The following is a 16,810-nucleotide window of genomic DNA, read 5'->3' as shown; positions in this document are numbered from 1 at the left end:
ACTTATGTGGGACTAAAAATACCCCCCACTGGTTACAGGGGGAAATGGACCGAAATATAAAAGAAGGAAAAATGTTCGAAAGTGCCGAGACGAACTTAGCAGGAGAGAAGAGTGGAGGATTCATAAATGGATGCATGTCAAAGGCAGAGAGAATGAAAAGGTGAATAATGGAGCTATTATCCTTGGCAAAGGTACATCAGAGGTAGAAAAGTAATGGGCAGTGGCTTTGTCCCCTACAGACACATCGTATGGATCCACCGGACAAATGTGAAAGTAGTTTAAATGGTATTGAACCTTCGCTGCCTCTTAAGCTGCGGATCAGGGACATGTTGAAAACAGACGTGAAGTCTACAGCCTACTCTGTGTGTTAATGGAGGAACTGGAGCGTTGACACAGACGACAAATATCCCTCAAACATCTTCAGTACGAGTCTTATTCACGTGTTTCAATCAGGTTGTTTGAAACACGCCCACGTTACAGCCGAGTGAAAATCATTTTATTTCCTCTAAGTGAAGGTGTTTTATCACATTCGTCATCGGAGCTGCAGGTTCTGTTTGTTTCCCGTCTACGATCCGACGGCGTTTCAAGAGTCAAATCAAGTTTCTTAATGTGCTGTACATAAAACAATGAAGAGAAGTAAAAGATTAAACCAGAACAAATGTCTAAGAAGAGATTAAAAACTGCTTATGGACGATCACAGGGCGTGTTACAGCAGCAAAAAGGGAAACGTGAAGTAAAAAATACAATATAAGCACAAGGAAGTACAGAAAATAGAAACGTGTACAATGTAAACTAACAGATATCAGATATCGAACTTGGACAGGGAACTTGTACAGTTAAGTTACAGCCGAGTATTGAAGAACAGAGCTTCAGTGTTTGTGAGGTCGACTGCGGAGGTGACGTCACCACCTGCTCCACTAAAGATTCCCAGGGTTCAGTTATTCTTTAAAAGGAATCGATGACGGCAAACCAATGATTAACTGCGTGGTTATCAGGAGCCGCGGTGATCTCAGACTGTACCTGAAAGAAAAACAAAGAGCCGAGAAAACAATTAAAGGCCCAAACCGGCGCCCGGCGCTACCGAGGTCGGGCGGCGGGACCAGAGTTCGGCCCCCGTGGTCTCTGAGGTCTTCCCGGGGAACACAACAATGCAGGGCACTCCACTGCAGCCTTGTTAGCGAGCACAGTCAGCGAGGCTCTGACCTTCCTCTGAAAGGGTTTGAGTTGTTCTTTAAAGCAGCTGAAGCTCTTAATCACTGGACCGACCGTGTGTGACGAGCGGTCGGTAAACTACTGCGGCTTCTGTCCAGAGGACGGGGAGGAGGAAAAAAAGGAAAATCGGTACAAAAGCGCTTATTCGCTAAGTGGTTATTTGTTCTCGTCGGAGTTTCAGCGCTCGCTCTATGACAAGTGAGGAATTAGATGATAATTTGTTTCCAGCGTGGCGTCTACATGGACTCTGCCTCGTGCACAGAGTTTCATTTCATATGAATTTCTGCGTCTCGTCACCTCATTTGGAATTTACACGCACGTCCGCCGCAAACTGAATCACCTTTTTCATTTTATCACAGTGTCCCGTGTGGATCCTCTCACATGAGAGTGAATGGAGCAAATCGATGTAAATAAGTGTAGTTCCAGAGCGTCGCCTTTCCTCAATATCTGCAGCTACAGCCGGTAGAGAGGGGGCGGGGGGGGGCTGTTCGTCACAGTTAATGACCATCTGACTTTGGCCTTGAAGACTTTCACTGGGCAAGTAGAGAAAGAGAGGAAAGAGAGGGAGGGGAGCAGAAGGGAAGCCCATTCACTACGAGAGGGGACAGAGGTGGGGAAAAAAGGGAACAGCCAGAACAGAGGATGGATGGAAGGGCGAGGGGAGGGAGGGTGTGTGTGTGTGTGTGTGTGTGTGTGTGTGTGTGTGTGTGTACTGGAGAGTTTTTGAGAAAGAGGTGGGTGGGGGAGTGAGGGATGTGTGCCGCAGGGTTAGTGAAGGATGATAATTCACCGTTAAGCCTCCTAGAAAGACCAGCTGGCCCCTCTGGAGTCAGATGTCAGCCTCCGCAGCCAGGACCCACTCTGTGTGTTTGTGTGTCTGTGTGTGTGTGTGTGTTGGCACTCATGCATGTATATACTTGTGTGTGTGTGAGTGTGTGTGTGTGTTGCTGTCGTCAGTCGCAGCTTTTGATTGCTAGAAGGAAAACACCTGCATGAGGAGCTGTAGATTTTATCACTCTAAGCTCCCTATCTCAGTGAGAGTGGTCAGAGCACACACACACCACACACACACACACACACACACACACACACACACACACACACACACACACACACACACACACACACACACACACACACACACACACACGCACACACCATCTGCTGGTTAGTTAGGCCTATTGTTGTGAGCCATGTGGTTAGTGTGTGTAGAGGTTTGGCTTTGTGCTGATCTTGACCATCAGTTGGCCAGCTGGCCTCACTCTGCTTTTCCACTTGGTCGCAACAGAAAAGACGAAACCCGAAGCAAACCGAAGCCACAGAACTGTGGAAAAAAAAATAACTTCTCATTTGATTTCACGTGATTATTCAAAACCGTCTTTGAATGTTTGCGACTCCGGAGTCCGGACCCGGGTCGTTCTTAAGAGGCCTCTGCAGAGCGGCTCCGTTAATCTGTTAACTAATCTGTGTTTTGTGCGGCGTTGGATACACACAGACACACACACACGCAACCGAACAAAGCCTCGTCTCTGTAACAGGTTCTCTGGATGTAACACTGAGGTTTTCTGCTTCTCTTTTCTCTCCCCGTCTTCCTCCCGCCGACTAATCTATACTAGCCAGGTCATGCTGAGTCTGCTGTGCTCCCTATTGAATGGGTTGAATTATTCAGCATTGTAAGTGTGTGTAGTGTGAGTGTGCATGGGTGCATGGGTGCATACACACACACACACACACACACACACACACACACACACACACACACACACACACACACGTAAGCATGGGTACAGCTGGCCTGCTGGTTCCTTTAATCAGGGGACAGCCAGTCTGCATGAATGCCTGTATTGTTGGGTCATGTGTATTCAGGGCCATGGCGTGTGTGATTTCCGTGTGTGTGTGTGTGCGTGTGTGTGTGTGCGTGTGTGCGTGTGTGTGTGTGTGTGTGTGTGTGTGTGTGTGTGTGTGTGTGTGTGTGCACGTGAGTAGTGGGCTCAACAGGGGTATCGTCACAAGGTCGCTGGGTCAACAGCACTAAATCAGGCACTAAGTTGTTTGTCGGGGTCATATGATTTCTGCTTGTGATGGTTTGTGAGAAAGAAAGATCGTCCAAATGAGTGTTCACGTGTGTGTTTGTGTGTGTGTGTGTGTGAGAGAGAGTGTGTGTGTGTGTGTGTGTGTGTGTGTTGAGAGAGAAAGCAACGTGCAGAATGTTTTCATCAACACGTCCCTGTGTCTTTTCTCCTCCAGGCCGAAACGAGCTGATAGCCAGATACATCAAACTGCGAACAGGCAAGACGCGGACGAGGAAACAGGTAAGAAAACCAACGTGTGCTTTGAATCACAAAAAGGAAATGATCCCTGGTCCAGTTTGGTCAAAGAAAGACAACATGAAATCAGAAGAAACTTTTTAAGTGATTAAAGTAGAGCCGTTTGGCTTTTACAGTTTCAGTAACGTTAAAAACTACAACGCTGAACTGTTGTGACCTGTTTTATCTGAAAAGAAACTGAGAACTAACGTGTGCGTTCGGGTCTTTTCATGAAAAGTCCTTTAACTAATGAACCGTCGATTATCGGAACTGAAAGACGCTTCCTGTGCCAACGCCGACGCTCTCTCTCGCCATGTTAAAGAAAGTGAAAAGATGTAATCCCGGATCAGCACATTAATCCAAATCAGGATATTTTTTTGGGGGTAGTTTTTGAATAATCTTGCTGAGGAACTGGAATGTTTCTCAGTAGAGTTCAGCTCCAATCAAGATAGAAGCACACAATCACAGATATCAGTCTAAAAATCAAGATTCATGAATTATCCCATGAGGAATTAATGAAACTGTGTTTTATCTCACACTGTAAAATTTTATGGGTTCTTCCCTGAACCTGTAGCGTCTGTTTGTTCTGTGGAAATCCGCCTGGTGGTTTTTGTGTAATCTTGCCGACAGTCAGACAAACAGGCGTGAACACACAACCTCTTGGTGAAGGCAACGAGTCAAGGAGACAATGATCTTAAATGATCAACCAATGAGATAACATTAAAATGATCATGATATATGATTATAATATAATATAATATATCTATCTAAGACATTTCTCTTGTGTTGTTCTTTCACTTAACAAAGTAGAAATGTAAAACACAAGTTATGGTTAATGATTCCATGAGACATACAGAGAATAGAATATTACTATTACTAGAATATCTTCTATTTCCTATTTCTAAGATTTAACGACATCGCTGAAGAGCAGAAGATATAAATATGTTGAGGTGATTTAACATCACGTGTAGTTTCACAGTGTGTTGATCTTAATATCTCAGTTCTTGGCCTGTGTTCCCAGGTGTCTTCTCTCCAAAGATGAACATAGATGGTTCTATTCACTGTTGTCAGGGGAGTGTGTGTGTGTGTGTGTGTGTGTGTGTGTGTGTGTGTGTGTGTGTGTGTGTGTGTGTGTGTGTGTGTGCGCGCGCGCCCTTCCAGTGTGGCAACAGTCTTTTCATAACCATGGCAACTCACTGTTTAGTCCTTCCTCCTCTCGTCTCTACCCTCCAACTCCCCCTTCTCTTACCCTCTTTCTCTCCTCTCCTCTCCTCCTTCATCTCCCCTTCTTTTCCTGTCTCCTTTCTCTCCTCTCTTTTTAATTGGCGCTCTTCCTCTTCCTCTTCCTCTCCTCCAGGTATCCAGTCACATCCAGGTCTTAGCGAGAAGAAAATCCAGGGAGTTTCAGTCCAAACTAAAGGTAAAAGGTGTTATAATCAGATCAATTTTTTATTTTTATTTTAGTTGGTTATTTATTTTCCGGTGTTTTTTTACATTTCCAGTGTTTTAGTAACAAACACATCAGATCAGTGAGGATTAGAACTAATTAACACGATAATTTTCAGTCTTTTCGTGGGATTTGTTGATGAAAAGAAAAATATAATCCTTTTATAGTCAATTATCGAAACCAGAAGGGAGCTCGGACAAGCCGTCTCTCCGCTAACGCTCTATCTCACGTTAAATAAAAGTGGAAAAACAATCCTAGATCCGCATGTTTAATCCAAATCCTCTTCAAAATGTCCTGCAAACGAATAAATTCAATCAGGCTGCAGCAAATTACACATGTCAGTGTCCTGAATGTCTGATTTCATCAATATCCAGGATTTATTTCCTGGTGAAAATGTAAAAAAAACATCTCACAATGTTAAAGAAAGTGAAAAAATACATTTGTGGATCCGCCCCCCCAGATCCAAATCTCTATTAAAGTGTAACGGCTGCTTCCCTGAGTGATTCCACGTCCTCCCATCTGTTGAGCAGTGTTTTGTGTCATTTTGCTCTCAACCATAGCAACAGACAAACAAATGAACAAATGAACGGGGGTGAAAACATAAAGGTAAAAAGGAGTTTTAAATGGATTATATACCTACACATGTATATTTACCATAAACACCACATTACCACAGGTCTGTCATGTCAGGGGGGGGGGGGCAGGAAGCTGTCCAACCCACATGGTTCCTGGTGTTTAGTGTTAAAATCCAACTTGATAACGTTACCACGTCCCCCCCCGGGAGCAGAGGTTTTCTTTCAGCCCTAATTAACTTGAGTGAAGCTGCCAATTAGAATGAATCTCCAGCTATTGCAGAGGCTGTAATTCTGTTTCAATCAGCTGTTCGCTGCTTTCACGCTCCTGACGAGTTCAGACGTCACAGCACAAGTCAACAGGTCAGTGTGACTCGGCTGAAAGTCACTGTTTTAACAGCCTGAGACAGATCTAACCCACGGTCCAATCACGTTCTACATCCGTGCATGAGACAGGAAATACTGTGAATATTCAAGATTTTAATCAAATCTCTTAAAAAAACTAAATATTAAGCCTACTGCTCTGTAATCTTTTTTAATTTTTTTTAATTTACATGTTTAGTCAATTTTTAGCCTTGCAGTTACAGCCCCTTGCCAATGGGGGGTGCTGCAGCCCCCCCAGCACCCCCACTTTCAGCATCCTTGTCTACTTAGAACGTCGGTAAACACTTTATGTGTAAATCTCTAGTTTCAAGTCTTCTTCAATACAGATGATGTTCTTCTTGTAAATTATTCTAATTTCTAAGAACTTGTTTAACGTGAGCTGCTCCATATTTTACTGTTAATGTAAATCTGTGAAATCCTAAAACAGCAGGAGACGACAGTCGGTCAGAAAATGACTTGACAATTCAGAGTTTTCCCCTCGAGCTTTGATTGTCTGCTGCATTTTAGATTCATTAGTTTCAATAATTCCAGTTATTTCAAGAATGTCCTGCTTCTCACGTCTCCCTGTGTTCGTCTGTAAGAGCAGGACAATAATGATGATGATGATGATGATGATGATGATGACGATGATGACGATGGTGTTTTGTGTCCACGTGCAGGACCAGGGCGCCAAGGACAAAGCTCTGCAGAGCATCTCCTCCATGTCCTCGGCCCAGATCGTCTCCGCCACCGCCATCCACAGCAAACTGCTGCCTGGAATAGTACGAGCCAGCTTCCCCGGCAACGCACAGGTAACAACAACACTGTGGATAGAAAATATATAATATATAATATATAATATATAATATATAATATATAATATATAATATATAATACAGGAAACACAATGACATGATTAATGACATTTTTCTTTACAAACTAGAGAGCTTCAAGGTTTGCAGCCTCGCTTCAGTGTATTCATTGTGTGTGTGTGTGTGTGTGTGTGTGTGTGTGTGTGTGTGTGTGTGTGTGTGTCTGTGTGTGTTCTCAGCTGTGGCAGGGGATGATTCCTGGGGGACAGTCCAGCTCCGCCACAGAAGAGTGAGTCACCTCAAACACCCTCATGACTGTGTTACTGACTTTCAGTTTTAAATGTGTCACAGCTTATGGTTAAATAAATATATATATATATATATTTATGTGGATATATATATTTATTTATTTATATATATCAATATATATAAAAATGGAGTAGGTGGATTTAGATTTTATTCGCATTATCTCGTTATCGTCATCATCTTAACATTTGGTGTATATAAAGATGGACGTGTCTTGCATCGCTGTTACACGACCATGTGATGATGATGATGAAGAGGATGATGATGATGATGATGATGATGATGATGATGATGATGATGATGAGGGGATGAAGCAGCTCTTACTGAACTCCCAGATGCTCTTGACCTTCGTGCTCCTGCTCCTGTTCATACAAGACACAGAATTCCTCCCTGAACGACGTGGGGACAATGTGACTGTGTCTCTTCTGCTTTCAGCCTGTTCACTTCTCCCCCGTTTGTCCCTGTCCCCCCTCCAGCATCAAGCCGTTCTCTCAGCAGGCCTACAACGTGCAGACAGCAGGGACCACCACCATCACAGGTGAGAGGATTGTCTGCTGTCTGTGCAGCGGACATGCCGCCCACTCCCCCGGCACTTAGGCCGCTGTCGCTCTACAGGGAGGGTTTTGACTCCGTCCTGGCGCCAGACATCTCCAGTGTGTTTGGAGGTTTGTCTTGTGAAGAGGTCAGAAAGACAGAGAGTGAGGAGTCTTGACTTTTCTTACGTCCCCTGTGGTGAATAAAGCTCTGACTCAGAGAAGTTGGACAGACATTAAGATGAATTATTAAGAATTGTCAGATTGTATATTTCTGCTACAGCGTTAAATTTGTGTTCTCTAAGGGCAGAAGTTAGAGAAACTAAAACCTTTCAGCCCCAGATCCACAGAATAAAGGAGCCAGAGACTCATGACCTTCATTATCCCCCCCAGTCTTCTGCATTAAAGCTAAAATATGCTTGTTGCTTTCTGCAGATCATCAAACCCAACGTCTGATATGGGAACCACTGCTCTACTGAATTTTAAGTTGAGATATTGGGGCAATTATTTAGATTTAATGCTAAATCTGTGACCCTAAAAACAGTGAATAATATCTTTATTTGATGGGAAGGTGGCCGTTGTTGTTAGCTGCTGGTTATTAGCCTCCTCTGTGATTTACGTGCTAAACTAGCTGCAGCCAGATGTACGATAATTATCCGATAATTTCACTCTCCGACACGGGGGGGGGTGATTTTTGTACTGTTTTAAGCCTGTGTTACTTCCATCATTTCTCATCTGGCTACCCTGACTAGCTGTTAGCGTCACAGTGGTTTTCCGTCACCACATCTGGCCACATGACCACATCGCTTACTACAACACAAACACAACGGACAAATACTACGATGTGGGAATTGAACTTGTCCCTTGACTTCCCTCCATTGTTGATGTTTCATTGTTGACTTATTGACGTCAGGGCTGGAAAAATCGAACTCAAACCAGACGTTAGAAACAGAAGCTGGAAGCTAAACGACGAGAGGAGGCTTCTGTAAACGGAGCCGATGAGTTTTGAGTCTGTTCCCACTCTGTCACATCTGCTCCCATTAACCTCACCTCCGCTCGACGGGTGTGAAATTCTGCACATTAGCAGCAGAGAATAATTCCAGCATTGGTGAAGCCAGGTTTAACTGTGTGTGTGTGTGTCTGTGTGTGTGTGTCTGTGTGTGTCTGTGTGTGTGTGTGTGTGTGTCCTCTAGCCTACGAGCCCCCCGCTACAGCCCAAACACACAGAGAGCCGGCGTGGCAGGGTCGCTCCATCGGCACCACCAAACTACGACTGGTGGAGTTTTCATCTTTCCTGGAGACACAGAGGGACCAAGAGGCCGTGAGTCACACACACACACAGACACACACAGACAGACACACACACACACACGCACGCACACACGCACACACAGTAAACAATCCCTGTTGTCCTATAAAGCAAGATGACAGATAACCTGCAGCAGAGAACAGCGTTAAAGGCCTGTGTGTGTGTGTTTGTGTGTCTGTGTCCGTGTGTGTGTGTCCCTGTGTGTGTCCCTGTGTGTGTGTGTGTGACTAACCTTTGTGAAGCTCTATCTCTGCGTCTGCTCAGTCGATCCGTCTTCCTGACACACTCGGCTCTCTCCGTCATTTCTCTGCCTCGGACCAACGGACAGCTGACATTCATCTTGTTGCTTCTAGTTTAGAAAACAAAGTGTTTGTCCAACGATATAAAAGCCGACGTTTCATCACATGTGGAATCACATGAAGCAGGAAAATAATGTTTCATTGCTATGAAGCTTCAATTAGCATTTGAACTCTTATATACATTTACTGTATATTTGGTTTAATTGTCGGCAGGAAGGCAAATAAACATGTGACGTTCAAAGCTACAGGAATTAGATTCATGTTCAGGGCTCAGCAACTTTTGTTTTTAATGTCAAAATTGTGATTTTGTGAGTAATTTTACAGTCAAATTGATCTAATTATTTTATCAAATATATATTGTAATTATTTAAAAAAAAATATGAAGCAAATTTTTGGTTTGTTCAATTAAATAAATTAACTAAAGCAGCGTCCAACAAAGTTTTTAGTTTGATTTTACATCGTAGCTGCTTCAGTTAGATTTTTACAGATACAATCACAAATTTTGTTCATATTTTATAAAATACTACAACAATATTATATATAGATATATGAAGTGACTCCATATTAAATACTGTAACTTCTTAACCCTTCGAAATCACAGTTTTGATATTGAAAAGTATTATTGAATGGAATTTCTGTTCTTTTGATTGTCACTTGTTTTCTTCCCAAACGTGAGATGAGAAGATTGAACCTTAAAGTCTTCTCCGCCTCTGAACTCATCCTCCTCTTCTTCCTCTTCCTCTTCCTCTTCCTCTTCCTCTTCCTCTTCCTCCAGTACAACAAGCACCTGTTTGTCCAGATCAGCCAGAGCAGCCCGACCTACAGCGACCCGCTGCTGGAGTGCGTGGACATCAGGCAGATCTACGACAAGTTCCCCGAGAAGAAGGGCGGCCTGAAGGAGCTGTTCAGCAAGGGGCCGCAGAACTCGTTCTACCTGATCAAGTTCTGGGTGAGAAGAGAAACGCTTTTCATTCTGTTCTACACCGACAGTGATGAGAAAGAAATACAGGGAACGAGTGGAGTTGTACTGTACCTGTGTTTTTCCACCCAGAGCCTCGTCTTTGTCTGCACTTACAGGTGTGTGTGTGTGTGTGTGTGTGTGTGTGTGTGTGTGTGTGTGTGTGTGTGTGTGTGTGTGTGTGTGTGTGTGTGTGTGTGTGTGTTTTCATGTCTTTCCACCTGGGATGTGGAGGTGGTGGGTTGATGAAAGCACCGTCGCGTTGTTTGAACACCTGCTCACCTCCTGCCTCCTCCCCCGTCTCCACCTGTGTGTGTGTGTGTGTGTGTGTGTGTGTGTGTGTGTGTGTGTGTGTGTGTGTGTTGGTGCTGCGGAACACCAAAGGACTTTCAGAGATCCAGATCACATCCCACGTGTATCTGTTCCTTTTCCCCTCAGCGTTCTGCCGACGCTGTGATTTGACGTGTCGCTGCAGATCACAGGCGTCTCAGTTTATACAGTTTACGACACAAACAGCAGCTGATGTCACTCTGGATTATTATTTCTTTGCCCCAGTGAAGGCGACAGATGAGGTTTTGTTCTCATTTGTAAACAAAACACTTATATACCAGTTATATTAGTTTAATAAGAATTATTCAGCCTCCACCTGTTGATGCAACACGTGTAATGTGACCGAGCTTCCAGCAGAGGGTGCTGCTGGATAACCTTGCCTGTGCTCATGTTGTCATGTTGTTCCTGTGATGGATTATTGATTATTTCTAATAATCTCTTCCAGCTTCTATCGTTAATCACAAAGCTCTGGTCCCTGTTTTCCAGGCGGACCTGAATTACAGCGTGCAGGACGACCCTGCGGCGTTCTACGGCGTCAGCAGCCAGTACGAGAGCTCGGAGAACATGACCATCACCTGCTCCACCAAGGTCTGCTCCTTCGGCAAGCAGGTGGTGGAGAAGGTGGAGGTGAGGACGCTGCTTCTCACGATGATGCAGGGTTGAGACAGGAAGTTTTCATTTTATCACTGAAATCAAACAAGACGATATTTAATTTACTCATAAAGGCCTTTTCTCCAAGAAAGTGATATTAAATTAAATTCTGGCAGCCACCACGGAACAAAGGAACTTGAGACATAACACTAAATATTTTTTAAATGTCAATACGATATTTAAAATAATGAGTATAATAATCAGTATATTATTAATGTTCTTTTAAATACCTTCTTTTAACCCATTTTTATAGACTTGCTTTCATGTGATCGTTTTCTTTTCACCTTTTATTTTACTTTATTTTTATTGTCAGAGAAGTTTTCTCACGTGACACAGCTCTTTATATATTTAGTTAATTTGAACACTACCTTGTTTCCATCTTAACGTGGTTGTCTCCTTGTCACTACCTGCTGATTATAGTATATATGTTATAATATATAATAATATATTTTGATTATATTATATCATATATCATAATAATAATAAAGGGAATTTAAAATAAAGGTTGAAATTTGTCTTTTTGTCCCGGATTGTTCCCATAATGCTTTGTGCTCTCTCTCTCTCTCTCTCTCTCTCTCTCTCTCTCTCTCTCTCTCTCTCTCTCTCTCTCTCTCTCTCTCTCTCGCTCTCGCTCTCTCTCTCTCTCTCTCTCTCTCTCTCTCTCTCTCTCCCCCCCTCAGACGGAGTACGCCAGGTTTGAGAACGGACGCTTCGTCTACAGAATCAGTCGCTCGCCCATGTGTGAATACATGATCAACTTCATCCACAAGCTCAAGCACCTGCCGGAGAAATACATGATGAACAGTGTGTTGGAGAACTTCACTATTCTGCTGGTGAGGACCTCGCACACTGTGTCGCACTGCAGGGGAACGCAGACGCACTTACAACGGCTGACTTTGTTCTTTTCTCTCTGTGTGTGTGTGTGTGTGTGTGTGTGTGTGTGTGTGTGTGTGTGTGTGGTGCAGGTGGTGAGCAACAGAGACACTCAGGAGACCTTGCTGTGTATGGCGTGTGTGTTCGAGGTGTCCAACAATGAACACGGAGCACAGCACCACATCTATCGACTCGTCAAGGAATAACACACTTACAGACACAGAGGAGACACACAGACACACACACACACACACACACAGACACACACATACGGCCTTTGTTTGGGCGGTTAACGGCGTCTCTCAGCCTTCGACTTCAAATGGCTGCACGCTCACTGAGGCTTCTGGGAGAATCCGGACAAAGGGATGGTTTTCTTAATTATCATCTTTGCTGCAGAATCGTCCCCCAACAGGAGCATCTTCACACAAGATATTAACTCGGACCGGGATATTAGACGCTCGTTAGCTGAGTGGAAACAAAGCATGGTGACAGTGCAGCCATGGAAACGCATTCAAATCGACCTGGGGTTTTTTTTTTATAATTTTTTTTTTCAAGAACATCCTGACTCAGATTTCACCAGGAGATGTCACGTCTCCTGCTAATTGGTTCCCGACCACACTCTCTCTCGCTCTCTCTCCCCCCCCCTCGCTCTCTCTCTCTCTCTCACTCAGCAGATTTGTGTTTCTGTCCTGTGAGAGAGAGAGGGGGGGGGAAAGGAAAAACTCTAATTTCCCGCCCTCCTGTGGAATAAGTGTGTGTTATCAGCCCGAGTCTCGACGCCCACTGAAGGTCAGACCCTGTGAATCACCGATACGAACACGTGGTCACGGTTCAGAGGCTGAAACCACCGCGAGTCGTGTGAAGCTGCGTTCTTGCACAAAACTGAAAAAAAAAAAAGAGTTTTTTTTCTCCCAAAGAAAAGAAAATCTAATTTCTACCTTTTGTATGTTTTTCTTTAAAAACAAAAAACAAAAACAAGAAGAACTTCTAACCTTTGGGTAGAGTGTGTATCGATAGTAGCATAGAGACTATATTTTAAATCCAGGATCACTATCTAAAAAAATTTATGTCAATAAGAAGTGAAATATAAGTGAAAATTGAAAAAAAAATCAGGTATTTGTGCAACAGGCGACGAGAGATGAATAAAATAAGTAAATGAATAAATGAGTCAAGACCCTGTTGGAGTTATAATCCTCAAGATTTCCGTCCCGGTCGATTTAGCGGATGGCGACGAATGCATCGTGTTTCCTGTGACCTTCTCTTTCCTCAAGTAGGAAAACGTGTGTTAGCGTCAGCACTCACTTAGTACATCTCTACAGTTATATATAAATTATTACGTTAACATTGGATCACATACGCTATCTGAGCCAAAGACGTTTTTTTGAGGATTATAACTTTGAGTAAAAATGTGTTCGGTCCATTTGAAAAAAACACTGTGACTCTAACGTCCTTCCTGGTGTTGGAGGAAACGTTCGGTTAAAATAAACCTCTGATCCTCAAATTTAACTTCGTTCAGAATTCTTCTACCAGCGAAACTCGAGCTTTAACACAACACGGGCTGTAACTGAAGATGGACAACGCGTCTCTACTTCCTCCTGTTGTGCTAACAAGAAGCTGAAGCGGCTCAAACCCGGGACGTGAACGCTGCCGTCTTCTGTCTGTGACGTCACGTGGAGCCGGCGTCTGATTGTGGAGTGGCAGCGAGGGGATGAGCGCCCTCGACCAATCACGAGTCAGTCTCATGAACATGGAATCTGTCTGATAAGAACCAATGAAAATGACAGAAAACATCTTTTGAGAAACATTTATTTGACATGAACTTTGACCTTTGGAATTTGGTCCATGCCCCATCTGCTAACCTGGAGGATGTAGCCAGCCACCAGGGGGCGATGGAAACAAACCAGCAACGCTTTGGCTTCACTTGCTGGGAGTCGTCTTGTCGTCCATCTTTGTATCCAGTGTGTGATTTCGTCCACGTCCCGTCTGCTAACATCGAGGAGGCAGGTTTTTTTTTGACCTGTACTCCAGGCAGCCACCAGGGGGTGATCAAGTCATGTCGTCCATCTTTATGTACAGTCACACTGACGCAGGTGTTGGAGACTGAAATGTTGTTACGTCCATATTTAAATCGAAGGTTGTCCTGTTTTCCACGTCGGGACTCGTCCAGTGTTCGATTCCCGCTCTGGAGGACTTTATTGTTTTTAAGGACACGGTTCCCTTTAATCAGCGGAGGACTGGTTTCCTCCTTGTCCACGACGCCACGTCAGCATAAAAGTAATTTATGAAACACAAACCAAAAACCCTGTAGGTGGAAGCGTAGCAGGTGTCAGTGCCTTCGGTTGGAAACACGTTTCTTACTCCTGATGATTTGTTGTTGTAGACGTCGGGTAGAAGAAGATTTCAGTGAATATACAGAATCACGTAGTTTTGGGAAATCACATGCTGTCGCCGTCCGAAACCATCTGAACGTCACTGAGACACGTTCCTGTTCACGACATTTAAGCTGTTGACGTTTTCCTACGTGATTCATGTTGAAAAAGTTCGTACGTGACGGAGCCTCATTCATTAAATGCAACTGTTCCATAGATAAATCATCTGCTCGAAGGAAAACGTAACTTATTTAAACTCAAAGGAATAACTTTCCAACATCTCATTTGTAAACTGAAGATAAAAAGAAATGTATGTTTGCGTCTTAACGAATGAGGCCCAGATGTTTCCATGTGTTATGGTGATGAATGAACAGTGAAGAGACAGATGTTGTGATTCTTTCTGTGTCCAAACATCCAGGAACACGTTGTTGAACCATTTGAAACGAGCCATGTTCAGTCCGAGCGACCAGCTGTCGAACACTTGGTCTTCACGAGTGAAGACTCACATCTGACTCCGAGGACTTTCTACCTTTGTGCCTAAAACTATTCCGACCTGCCATCGTCCCAACTCGCTTTAGTTTCACTCTATTTGTCTGAAGACCCGTGTGAGCGTCTCTCTGTGTTTCAGCAAAACATCCGAAAAAAAACCTTTTTTTCAATTTCCTCCGGCCTTCAGCTTTCCCAGAGTCTCGTCTCACGCCCGCAGCGGTTTCCTGTTTGTCGCACGTAGCACGTACGTGGGAATCTAACGCGCGGCCTCGGAGCGGCTGCGTCTGCAATAACGAGCCTCTGTTTGGATATCATTTACCACCTGCTTACCAAAGACAAGTCGATTTATTACAAGTCAGAGTAACTTACAAGCTTCTGCCAAAAAAAAAAGAGAAACGTCTACGAAACCGGACGAGAAGCAGCCGCAGCTCCTGAGCTGTGAAACTGTAAAGAAGTAAAACAAACTAAATTAAAACAACTAAACTACAATGAATGGAATTAGGTTAATTTCTTCATTGAAGGAGACATATGAGGCTTTTTCAGTTTGTCCTCGGGGCCTTAAAGAGACAGGAGCTCAAACCAGGTGTTTGAGACAGAGGCTGAAAAGAGGAGCAGCAGCGATGGACAGTCTGAGGAGATGAAAACCTTTTACAGTCGTAACACAAATGAAAAAATAAGACGCTGAATATGTCTCCTTTAATGAACATGGACACGTTGTAATGGTCAGAGTGAAGGAACCCTGCGAGAAGGCCACTGGAAACTGTGATAAGCTCAACTTTAGGACTTTTCTGTTAAACGTCAACTAGAGAATCTGCTGAAACAAAAGTCCCACAGGAAGCAGCGTCAACGTTTCGCCTGGAAGTCGCTCAGAAGGTTTCAAACCCGCCGAGTTTCTGAATCATCGTCGTCCGTGTTTGTCAACGTTTTCTCGTACGTGCAAGTTGGATATTTATCTTCTTTTTCCGAACCTCGCGTGGCACAGGAATTCTGTCTGTAATCAATTCCAAAAATGGCCTTGAATCTTTCCACTCCGGTGCACGTGCAACACGTGTGTGTGTGTGTGTGTGCGTGTGCGTGTGCGTGCGTGTGTGTGCACTGAGGGTTTTTGATAAGGTGCTTTGTATAAAGGTGACAATAACGTTTATTACAGATGTTGTGTATATCTTTGATATTCTAATGTTTATCCTATTTTGCGAAGAACAGAGAACATTTAGGAGAAATCCAGAAGCTAGTGATGTGTGTCCGTTGGTTCCGCACAGGGTCTGATCTTTGCTTTGTAACGTTTCTTTTCTCCCCTCATGGCTAAAAGTATGTTAGATATTTTCTAGCTTTGTAGAGACTTTGTACGCATATGCTATTCAGTTTAAATAAATGGTCAGTTCCAAACTGTGCTCCGGGCGTTTGTCTTCACTCGGTGGTCCTCGGGGAACGAAGGTGCATCACAAGCATTCAGTCAGTGAATCTCTACAAGAGAATTCACCAAGGACGTGATATTCCAAGAAAGTAATAAATGAAATTCTTGGATCCACTTTGTTTGTCCAGATTTTTGTCAAAATGTATTATTGTACAACCAAATCTAAACCACATTTAAATCAGATTTTCACTCATGTCACTCCCCTAAATATGTCCGATTTCTTTCATCAAGATTTATGAATTATAGTCGAAGAAATCAACAAGAAGGAGATAAAAGTTTTTGTTGAATTCTGCTGACAAACAAATCAACAAACTGGAATGTGGCTCAGTGGAGCTCGAACCTGCACCAAGACCCAAAAGCCTCATTAAATCCAAACTCATAACTACCACTTTCCTTAATTTGGCGGATTTTTTCAAATTAAGATCCATGAATTATTCAACGTACATTTTTTAAAAACATAAAATATCTTACAATATTAAAGAATGTCCAGATCCTCATTAAACTTCACTGGGTTCTTCCCTAACCCATAAACATCCTCCCACCAAGTTTCATGGGAATCTGTAGTTT

At 43.5% G+C, this 16,810-nt stretch overlaps 1 protein-coding gene across 1 annotated transcript in view; it reads left to right on the top strand.

Moving 5' to 3' along the window:
* The window catches only part of tead1a (TEA domain family member 1a), a 34,381-nt gene extending 18,161 nt beyond the window's left edge, over window positions 1-16,220 (top strand). Inside the window, exons 3-12 of the mRNA XM_035157570.2 lie at window positions 3,460-3,524; window positions 4,876-4,938; window positions 6,581-6,712; window positions 6,952-7,001; window positions 7,495-7,556; window positions 8,745-8,872; window positions 9,935-10,108; window positions 10,934-11,074; window positions 11,779-11,931; window positions 12,064-16,220. Of these exons, the coding sequence (XP_035013461.2) occupies window positions 3,460-3,524; window positions 4,876-4,938; window positions 6,581-6,712; window positions 6,952-7,001; window positions 7,495-7,556; window positions 8,745-8,872; window positions 9,935-10,108; window positions 10,934-11,074; window positions 11,779-11,931; window positions 12,064-12,177 (1,082 nt within the window). The 3' untranslated portion in view covers window positions 12,178-16,220. The remainder of the gene's footprint in view (window positions 1-3,459; window positions 3,525-4,875; window positions 4,939-6,580; window positions 6,713-6,951; window positions 7,002-7,494; window positions 7,557-8,744; window positions 8,873-9,934; window positions 10,109-10,933; window positions 11,075-11,778; window positions 11,932-12,063) is intronic.
* Window positions 16,221-16,810: the final 590 nt, after the last annotated feature.

This window comes from Hippoglossus stenolepis, chromosome 5, assembly GCF_022539355.2.
Source record: "Hippoglossus stenolepis isolate QCI-W04-F060 chromosome 5, HSTE1.2, whole genome shotgun sequence".
Classification (NCBI taxonomy): Eukaryota; Metazoa; Chordata; class Actinopteri; order Pleuronectiformes; family Pleuronectidae; genus Hippoglossus; species Hippoglossus stenolepis.
The sequence above is the reverse complement of the archived record's forward strand: the minus strand, read 5'-3'. Positions and strand labels throughout refer to the sequence as shown.